Genomic DNA, 11253 nt, shown 5'->3' on the forward strand with positions numbered 1-11253 from the left:
ATATTTTTCTTTTAGCTATTTTGGAGTATAACTAATAATTTCGGAGCATGCTAGCTTTTTTGGCTAATATGGCAACTACTTCTTTTTCTTCCTAAAGAATAATTTGTTATTTAGTTAACATTTTCGAAACACGCTAGCTTTTTTATTTTTTATTTTTTATTTATTTTATTTTTTTTGCCAATTTGAAATCTACTGAGATTTTTTGGGCTATTTTGGAGTATAGCTAATAATTTGGCAACATGCTTGCTTTTTTGGCTACAATGGTGACTACTATTTTATTTTTTCTTTTAAGAATAATTTGTTATTTAGCTATTTAACTAATAATTTAGCAATATTCTAGCTATTTCTTTGGCTAATATAGTAACTACTCTTCAAATGTTATTCTATCATAGACAGACTAAATTCTAATGCTAGATTTCACATTTAAAAAAACTGAAAACTGTGTTTTCAAACATTCAGTGCATCATTACATTTCAGAGAGGAAGTCTTTTTGACGATGAGGACCGGCCACTTGGTGTGCTACATTTACATCTGAGCCAAACATTTATTTGGTTTAAAACAGTTTCACTTTCTGTGAATGTGTGTGTGAATGGGTGAATGGGTCTGTGACTGTGAAGCGCTTTGGGCCCTTGAAGGAGGGTAGAAAGCGCTATACAAGTATATGCCATTTACCATTTACCATTTACCATTTCTATTTGTTACTGAAGAACTGAGTAGAAACGAATCATTTGTGTTAAAATCCACATGATCCTCAATAAGAATCATATTTGAACACTTTAGTGCTCTAAGATTCCCCAAACCTTTTAATCCTTTTGATCTAAATGCGACCTCTCTGGGACAGACACCAGCTTTGTAGACTCTTATATTTATTTGACTCACTTTTTAGTGTTTCCTCTTTTACTGGTTGACCAGAACCAGTTGCACGTCATTCAGCTTTCATCAATGAACAATGCTTTTCCACGAGTTACCTGTTAGACATCTGGAAAATCCAGTTTGGCAGGTTTATTAGATCATGGAACAAAAGTCTCACAGCAGGAACTGTAATTAGTTTAGACTATTTTAAAAGATTTTACTCACTTCAAGCATTCTAGCGTGCATGTGCAATGTTAGATTTACCAATGCTTCCACAAACATAACAATTACTTTGAAATTTCACCTTGTAAGTTGCTGCAGTCGCTCGCACACAGTGTCCTCTGCAACCTGTTCCCATGGAGACGTGATATGTGCAGACATCGCATTGATCTAATGTAAACTGGGCCACCGCTCCAAGGCAGTTAAACCTGACTCCTTTTTTATATACAAACATGAGCCTGACAGCTCACACAATGGGCAGAAACAAACCTGCAACACTCCTTGTGATGTTTGTCCACCCACTCATTCATTCTGTGTCCCACCCGCCGGCGGGTTTGTTTAGTCTCCATGCAGCCCGGCCTGGCATCGCACCAGCCCTCCCAAGACACAAATGAAACACTGACGTATTTCCTACTAACCGGGTCAGGTTCAAGCCGTTTATGAACTGACAGGCTATAAGTGTCCTGCTGATAATGTAACTGAATCTTTAGCAGCAGCTTCGTGGCTACTGGTGAAACTGTAGCTGCTGCCTGCTGTCATAATTTCCAGCCAGCCGTACTTTAATTTACTAAACTTTTAAAGACCCATTCTGCACCGCAAACGCAGCTCATGTTGGCAGTTTGACATGAAGAGCACAACCTGTACTCAACAGGACGGAATGTTTTTCTTCAGGAAACCCTCAGGTATCACTCTTCTTTTTTAGAACAATCCCAACGTTTTCCAGAGCATTTCCGTTCCAATGGCTCTCAAATGAGGCCTGTGCTGCTGCAGGCTGTCATTTGCTTTACAGGCACGGCCATGTCAACAGCTTGAGCTTTTATTTTTCTGGCTGGAGCTCTGCCACATATGCCTGAGCGATGTGACATACCCTTACAAAACGACAATATATTTATCAGTAATTGGAGAATAATATATTTATAGTATATTCCATTATTTATCGGTATATTGAAATATATTGAAATACTGAAACTATTGCTGTTTTCTTAAATATACAAATCCATATATTGTAATATATTGTTCTATGTACTAGAATATACTATCTAATATATATATATATAAAAAATAGCCATCCATATATTACAATATATTCAAAAGTATACAGGTAAATGACTGACATATTGAAATATATTTTTTTAATATATTGACAGTATATCTTCTTTTTCTATATCATATTTTCCAGTATATTGCAATATATTTTTGTTTTCGTAAGAGTAGACTGAGCATCTTTAGGAATGCATTCGAAGAACATCCATTTAAATTATTTTTTTATTTATTCATTTTGTTATTTAGCTATTATTTTATCAAGATGCTAGTTGTTTTGACTAATTTGACATCTGCTTAAGTTTTTCTGGGCCACTTTAAAATTTAGCTAACACTTGTTAGCTAATAATTGTTTTATTTTAGCCCTTTTTTTTGCCTAATTTGACATCTACCGAGATTCTTTGGGCTATTTTGGAGTTTAGCTAATAATTTAGCAACATGCTAGCTTTTTTAGCTAGTTTGGCAACTACTGTTTTTTTTTTTGTTTGTTTTGTTTTTCAATTTGTTATTTATTATTTTAGCAACATGCTAGTTGTTTTTGCTAATTTGACATCAACTGAAGTTTTCTGGTCCACTTTTAAGTTTAGCTAACATTTTAGCATCTGCTAGCTTTTTATTTATTTATCTATTTTTGCCAATTTGACATCTACTGAGATTCTTTGGGCTATTTTGGAGTTTAGCTAATAACTTAGCAGCATGCAAGCTTTTTTTTGCTAATTTGGCAACTACTGTTTTTTTTTCCTTAATAATTTGCTATTTAGTTCATATTTTATCAACATGCCAGCTGTTTTGGATAATTCAACATCTTCAGAAGTTTTTGGGGCTATTTTGAAGTTTAAATAACATTTTAGCAACATGCTAACATTTTTTGGCTAGTTTGGTAAGTACATCGTTTTAGCCATCAGTTTCAGTATTTCTGCTATCACTACTAGCATCTTTAGCACTCAGATTTAGCTTACAGCCTTGGCGCTAGCATAATCACAGGTATTGCCGTATATCTAATGTCAAACTTGCAAGATGTTTCAAAACCCGGTTATTAAGTCTAAAAACAGAGGGGTATTAGAATGTTGAAACAGTACTCACGGAGGCCTGGACGTTCTTTCAAAATGTTTTTAAACTGGGAGAATCCCCAAAAACATGATGTAGGTTTAGGAATGCACTAAAAGAATGTCCGTTTAAATGATAGAGGCTGCTTTGTTTCTTTTATTGTTGCCTTTTTTGTCGTTTTTCAACTGAAAATCTGGATCTGGATCATGTCTGAGAATTTCTGGCAGGAGATGCTTTTTCAAATGAAGTTATTTCCCTAATAGGTTCCATAGGGACTCAAATTAAACCAAAGTTTCTACTTTTCGGTTTGTTTATACGGCCTTGCTTGTAAAAACAGTGGCACAGCTGGACTTAAGAGTTCATTGTCACATCACAGTGTACAAAAACAGTCACGAAAATTCCAAACCCCATTAGAAAAAAATGTTATTTTATTATTTAAATTATTTCCACAAGTGTAGTCAATCATTTTTGTTTATTTATCGAATAAACATATAATCTGGAAAATATGTATTCAGAATTAAGTGAAAAAATGTTTAGTTGACCTTCATTTGAATGTTTTGAAGAGTGTTTTGTCCGTGAGTTGCTGCATTTCATGTATGCGAGATAACAAACAGATGTGTTGACTGTATTTTTGCTGGAGTCTCGTGATCTGCCTTTTATGCCACTGGAGACGGCGAATGGCGGAGGCTGTTTATCAGGAGTCAGGGGAACACAGTAGTAAACAAGGTTGTCCTTGAACCGCCGCCGGGCAACTGCTGCTCTCGTCGTAATACACTTATATTCTCTAGATCAGCCAAAACCTAAACGGAGGGACATGAAAGCTTATCTTGTGGAAATCTCTCGTATCCACACATGTCATACAGCTCACGTGTTTGGGATGGGCTGGAGGGGGCTCAGATAAAGTTGCTGTCCCGTCAAGTTGGAAAAAGAGGCCCAGCATTTTGAGGTATTTCTGCAAAATCCAAAACAGATTTCATGCTCAGCTCAAAAATCCTACTTCTGTTCAGTTTGTAACACATGACTGAGAATAGTTTATTAGACTTCAGACACGTGGATGCTGTGATCATTCAGGCAAAGAAACGTCTTTTTATGCAGCGTCCAGAAATGCTTAATCCTGTGTCTCATATTACATAAAGTCAGTAATGTCCCATTTTTATATATATATTTTTTAACTTTTAGAGTCAACTAACTGCAGCAGGATTTTTTTAACCTATAAATAATTCTGATTTGGATCCAGTTGCTTTAAATGAGAAGCAGCGTCAGCTGCCAGACAAATGGAGTTTGTGTTGGACACATTTTGAAGCTCCATAAACAGAAGGGAAACAGAACACGCAGTTCAAACCAAAACATTTTTTTCATTATTTTAGACACTACCAAAAAAAACAAAAAAAGAACACGAAAAAAATGTGATTAAGACAGCAAAACCATGCAACAGAATCTTATTGGTTTGGTTTCAAATTTACATTGGGAAAAAGTACAGTGTAAAATAACTTGTTTTTGTGAGGTTTGCATGAAATGTGGCTCAAAAAAAAGAACAAATCAGTGCATTCCTACTGAATCCCAAAAGGACAAATTAATTCAATTCAATTCTATTTATATAGTTTAATATCACAAAACAATTATCTCATTGTACAGAGGCAGACGGTTTGTAATAAAACATAAACAATAGTTAATTGTTAAACCAAACAGACTAAATTAAACTGGTTATCTATGTCCTTAGACCCTCCTTCCTGATAAGGAAAAAAATCCTAAAAAACCTGATTCTAGCAAAAAAAAGAAACCTCAGGGATGTCTACATGAAGAAGAGATCCTCTCGCAGGATGGACAGGAGATTTACCAGAACTTTTAAAGAGGAATTAGCTCATCCAACTCTACAACTACGTATTTAAATAGAGTTCAGCCAGATAGGACTGGGGGACAGATAGAGGCGAGGTCCACAGCCAAGACGAGCCACAGGCGAGGTCCACAGCCAAGACGAGCCAGAGGCGAGGTCCACAGCCAAGACGAGCCAGAGGTGAGGTCCACAGCCAAGACGAGCCAGAGGTGAGGTCCACAGCCAAGCATAGGATCACAGATTATCCACCAGCAATCTCTCCCACTCTGAGATACGAGATGATGAGCCAGAGGAGTGGTCCATGGCCAAGATGAGCCAGAGGCGAGGTCCACGGCCAAAACGAGCCAGAGGCGTGGTCCACGGCCAAGACGAGCCAGAGGCGTGGCCCACAGCCAAGACGAGCCAGAGGCGTGGTTCACGGCCAAGACGAGCCAGAGGCGAGGTCCACAGCCAAGACGAGCCACAGGCGAGGTCCACAGCCAAGACGAGCCAGAGGTGAGGTCCACAGCCAAGACGAGCCAGAGGCATGGTTCACGGCCAAGACGAGCCAGAGACGTGGTCCACAGCTAAGACGAGCCAGAGGCGAGGTCCACAGCCAAGACGAGCCACAGGCGAGGTCCACAGCCAACATGAGCCAGAGGTGAGGTCCACAACCAAGACGAGCCAGAGGCGTGGTACACAGCCAAGATGAGCCAGAGGCGTGGTCCACGGCCAAGATGAGCCAGAGGCGTGGTCCATGACCAAGACGAGCCAGAGGCATGGTCCACGGCCAAGACGATCCAGAGGCACGATGTCAGTGGGATAAAATACCAGCAGCTGAGACCATATTTGTTAAATGGTGCAACACTCTGGGCCAAGTTTACAAACTATGGCGCAAAGCTACTTTTTCTACATCACATAAATTAAGAAGCAAATAGTGGAATCTTATTCCATAATGTCTGAGCACTTTTTTGATTGGACTGGATGACTTATAATTATTTCATTGAAGTAGTCAAACTATTTGCTTTGTGTTTTTTGTCTGATCTATCTGAGGGTATTATTACTCGTTTTAACTGAAACTCTTTTTACAGATTCATGTGTTGTATCCTATTGTAATATATCCGTTTCAGCTCTCACTAGTTTGGCCGCCATGTGGTGGAAATCTTCTCAGGAATCTCCAGGACAAAAGTCCACTCTTCACACCACCATTTATGTAATAGTCTTTGGCATTCCATAACATTGCTAAAGCATGATCAAGTCCGTCTTTTTCTGTAATATCCTATAGTAAAGAAAGCCTGTGACGGTAAATGTATAGTGACATTCTTCCTGGGCGCCTTCTTCATGATTAAACCAGACCACCAGGGAGTCCTCATACCCCTGAGACCAAGAGAGAGCTCCCTTCATGTGCTGATCTTTTTAATCCCTTCCCAGCCTGAAACTGGGATGTTTTTTTCCCAAGTGTAATCCTGGTGTAGAACTGGAACATCAGAGATTAGTGCATAATTAGGTTACAACCATTCAGTGACCATGCTTGAACTATCTCAGCTTGGTCTGTATTAAGACTGCAGTACCAGAAGATGTTGCTGGTATTTTGAAATGACACAAGCCTATAGAAATACTTTCTTTAAAGACATTTTCATTTGATGCATGTTAATGCAAATAAGCAATTTAAATTAACTTTACAGTTCACTCTTGTTTAGACCGTACTGAAAAGTCTTTGACTGTCAACACGGCAGACTGAAGAAATGTTGTCTCAAAACAGAACTGAAAGTATTTTCGTTTTCTAAACTATAAACAAGAATAATGTTAAAATGTCGCAGTGCCTCTATTTTATTTCTACATGAGCAGCTGAGGGATAAAACTGTTAAGCGCATGAGCATCGAACCGTGCCAACTAATGCTTCTAAAAAAAAATGCTTTTGGTGTTCAGTCAGCAAACAAACACTGTGTGTTTTTCCTTGACTGGACATGATGGTCTTCTAGCGCTGCATTAATAAAGCACTCTATTTGTTCTTAAAGTGGCTTTTTATAGCATCAATGTGAACATCAAAACTTCACAAGAAAATGCTCAATTAAGTTGTGGTGATCAGCAGTAAACTAACTTATCCAGGCACACTTGCTGAGCTCAAAGACGCAAGTCTACGTAAACAAAAACTCTCACGTTCACATGTAGCTGCACAAGTTCCTACGGGCAGCCACTGAACACGTGGTACAAGCTAAACCAGGTCGAACTCTGACCCTTCAGGGACTCAAATTTGGTAGTGATGTATTCTAAGTCATGGTAGTGCCAAACATTAATAAAACAAGAATTAATAATTGCAATTTGTGCAAATTACATCACGGCCCAATCTGAATACTGCCCTTCTCCCGACCCCTCTATTTGTAGGGGCATTTGTAGTGCTGGGGTGTCTGAAATTGTTTTTTTTAAGGGGCAACCTTCCAAGCGCATGGATATGAAGCCCTCCGTTGCAAAGGGGGTTCAGCATTGCACTGTACCGCGGAGGCAACCCAGTCTCAGTAAAATGCGTACATATTCCACGATTTGGTAAAATACCGTGTATAATATACGCCAAGAATGGTTTTTGCCGTGTATATGTACGCCTTCTCAACCCATTCTCAACGTTGCGTATCATATGCACGCAAAAAGCGTGTTTGGCGTATATTATACACTGTATTTCAGAGTGTACAGATGTGCTAAAAAAAATCGTAGAAAAAAAAGTAGAAAAATCCCCACTCTGCTTGTCTAGTGTCAAGACAATTGGTTATACTTGCATTCAAGAATCTGCATTTAGCGCCTTCTTGATTGTCAAAAGTCTACAGTGAAGCTATGTCCGAATCCCCCCCCCCACTATATAGTACATTATACAGTGCTTTTACCATTTTATAGTGCTAATCCAAAATTGAGTGCACTAGAACTTTCCCAGAAGTCTTTGCGAAAAACTAGCATGCATCGATGCTCACTAGATTAGCGACAATAGACCACAATACAGTCGAACATTTCAAATTAAAAATGTGTTTAAATGTATTTTTAATAACATTTTCACCATCAGTAAACAATGGAGTTATAAATAAACTTGAAATATTTGTATTGATTTGATGACTTCATAAAATCGGTCACGTCATATCCGGCATTTGGAAGAAAAGTAGTAATTGTGTCCGAACTGCCCTTAAAATCCAGGGCACTATATAGTCCCGCACTATGTATTTTTTTAGTAGTTAGGGGTGAATTCGGACGCAACCTGAATATAGATTTATTTGTTAACATGGAGGACTCTCTCCTGTCCTACAGCGTGAAATAAACAGCTTGAATCAGCCCTGAGCTCTAGTGTCTTTGTTTAGAGGACATGTTTGAAGATTTAGCTGAGAAATTGGGGTTGTAGATAAAATGTACAATGATCTTTACATTTTGTAGAATGTATATTTTCCTGGTTGGTAAATATAAACGTATTATTTTACTTTCAGCAGTTTCGTGGCTGATACAGAGGAAACATATCATGAGCAGCTTTTGTTATTGTGGTTTTCCTTGACTGTACATGACGGTGTTTTTCCTGTCCCCCTCCCCCCAGCCTTTGTCTGCTCTAGCTTCTCCTTGACTCCTCCCAGCGACAGCTACTGCTCTGTAATTGGTTGGTGGCAGAGTGGGCGGGGACTCGCTGCGGCTTCCTGCATTTTCTGCTGGGAGAGTAGCGTCGCTGTCGTCAGTTTCGGTAACAGTCGGAGGACGACGCCATTCTCCGCGGGTGTTCCGGCCTGGTGGCTGAAGACGACACCGTCGAAGACAACATACCCGGGCGGAGAGTGTTGTTTTTGTCCTCCAGCGGAGAAAAGAAGCGAAAGGATTGGATTTTTTTATTTTGTTTTTTAGCATTCCGTCCATCCAGCTCTTTGTTTTTCTAGCCTGGTCAAGCAGGAGAGCAACAGCGCCCCCTGTGGGACAGCAGGAATCGAGGATAGGGAGCCCGGCCAGCCTCCGAGCAGTCCGCCTCCGTCGCGACGCGGGTCCCCGCAGCCCAGCTGTCCGATGCGGAGTGAGGATGAGTCCCGCTCTGGAAGGGCTCATGCAGGCGGACGGGACTCCTTACCCGGGGAAGGGGGTGATGCTTGAGCCCTTCGTACACCAGGTGGGGGGCCACTCCTGCGTGCTCCGCTTCGGGGAGCAGACCATCTGCAAGCCCCTCATCCCGAGAGAGCACCAGTTCTACAAGAACCTGCCCCCAGAGATGAGGAAGTTCACCCCGCAGTACAAAGGTAAGCAGGTGTCCCGAAGAACCGGAGGAAAATCGGTTTTTAACGACTCCTGCAGAGCACATAGCGTGCACATTGAGTGCGGCTGCAGCATTCCGGTGTTAGGTGGCTGCGTGGTGGTTGGGATGCTGGCAGCTCCACCTGGCTCCTGCTGGTAGCCTGATCTGAAGGTGGGACTGCCTGCCAGTGTGTGGCTTTTATAGCAGCTCCGGTTTCAGCATCAAAAAATAACTGCAGCACATCACCTAAAGTGTAGAAAAGCCCACAAATCATTTCAGCAGGTTTTCAGGTCTGGTTTCTCCTCATCACGTGAATATCAACAACACTTTTCAAAAGCTCCCTGTTCTTCAGGCTGGAGTCTGTCGAACACAAGTCAGACTGTCATCTGACCCCCAGCTATGCAGCTATTAAAAGACCCCCGATGAGGTGGAGGGGGGTTTAATTAGAGCTTCCCTCAACAGAACTTCCCTGTTCCAAAGGGAAGAACTTCAAGGTTCAGAACAACTCCTCCTTTAGGATCTTTTTTAGGAACTTCAGGGTAGGGCTGCCACGATTGGTCGACTAATCGACTATTAAAATAGTTGAGGCTAATTTAATAGTAGATCAGTTGATTAATCGACTATCAACACAGCTGACGGCTAATTTAATAGACAATTGCTCTTTACTTTATATTATATAGAGTCAGAGTGTAGTAAAGTTGAATAAAGTTGAGTGTTCAGCACCAAAAAAATGCACTTTTTAAAATATTTGAGTCAGTGAGACCAAAACTTTATCTTTTGTGAGAAAGAATTCCTTGTTTCAGATGTCGACCTCATTTGATTTAGTCTTGTTTTAATACCACAAACTAATAGGCTGCAGGATTTATTTAAAGTTTGTTGAACTATCATCTTCATTGTCTTTATTTTTGGTTAGTTTTAAGCTAATGATGGTTAAGATGTTTGCTCTACATCCTCTCCAATTAGTCGAATAATTGGAAAAATAATTGTCGACTATTAAAACTTTCGTTTGTGACAGATCCAGTTCAGAACATCTCCTCCTTTAGGATCTTTTTAGTAACTTCAGGGAAAAGGGAGAACTTAGAAGACGGAATAATTGGTGTCAAGGTCTTTGAGGACACAGCAGAGCGTCTGACTTAGATAACACAAGCGGATAATGTTTATCCTAAACCTCCTTTTACCGCAGTCACTGGATCCGGGGAGATTTTCTTGCTTGATTCAACCAACATGTGAGCCTTTATCTGATGAACCCGGAATGAGTCAGAAGTTCCCACACTGTGTGGTGGGGGAGGGGGAGGAGGGTGACGCTGAAGCAGGACAAGCCCAGCAGGACGGTGGGGGGGTGTCCTGCGGGAAGATCGCCATGACGTCGGCGCACATGACGTTAGCCGCTCGTCTCGTTAAGGGAGAAATGCGAGTCATGGAGTCTGAGGCGCAGCTTTTAACACAAAGAAATGCAGCGTTTGTGACCCCCCCCCCCATGACCATAGACCACCATGTCTGCCTCATCAGCAGCTGTGCCGTTTATTCTCAGTGCACCTCCTTCGCTCGGCATTGGGGCCTGCAGTACACAAGCCCTTGTAGGGAGTTTTATTAGGGGTGGGGGGGTTACCTTGGGTCTTGTTTGTTGGCAGTGCCGCACATTTCATTGAAGGTTCATGTTTTATCATTAAGCTAATCTTAGATATTGTTGGTACATTTTGCAGCTGTAAAAGTCTCTGGATGTAGAGAAATGTTGATAAACGCACAATAGAAACATGATCAGTGTCTATTTCTGATGACTAAAACCAAAGTAATGGATTGAAATCTGCGTTTTTTGTGAAGCTCTTCTTGACCCCGAATTAACGTGTCAACCGGGGTCTGAAATCACATGAATCGGTCTGGAAAACAAGTAAAAGTGAAGATCTTCAGGATCAGGTTTAGGACCATTAACATAGAAAAATAGAAAATGTTCCACCAAAATAAAGTCAATTCAGTCACATTTTCCGTGGTAAATGTGATCAAAGGCTCTTATTGAGGCCTCTGATTTGCCGGTAAATAA

General features: G+C 40.6%; 1 protein-coding gene across 1 annotated transcript in view; it reads left to right on the forward strand.

The window, feature by feature from the left end:
* Nucleotides 1-9062: 9062 nt before the first annotated feature.
* ip6k2b (inositol hexakisphosphate kinase 2b) overlaps nt 9063-11253 on the forward strand; it is a gene marked incomplete at its 5' end in the record, with an annotated part of 7142 nt that continues 4951 nt past the window's right edge. The window contains 1 exon segment of the mRNA XM_024270512.1: nt 9063-9219. Coding sequence (XP_024126280.1) covers nt 9063-9219 — 157 coding nt within the window.

Source organism: Oryzias melastigma, linkage group LG5 (assembly GCF_002922805.2).
Source record: "Oryzias melastigma strain HK-1 linkage group LG5, ASM292280v2, whole genome shotgun sequence".
In the NCBI taxonomy this organism is placed as follows: domain Eukaryota; kingdom Metazoa; phylum Chordata; class Actinopteri; order Beloniformes; family Adrianichthyidae; genus Oryzias; species Oryzias melastigma.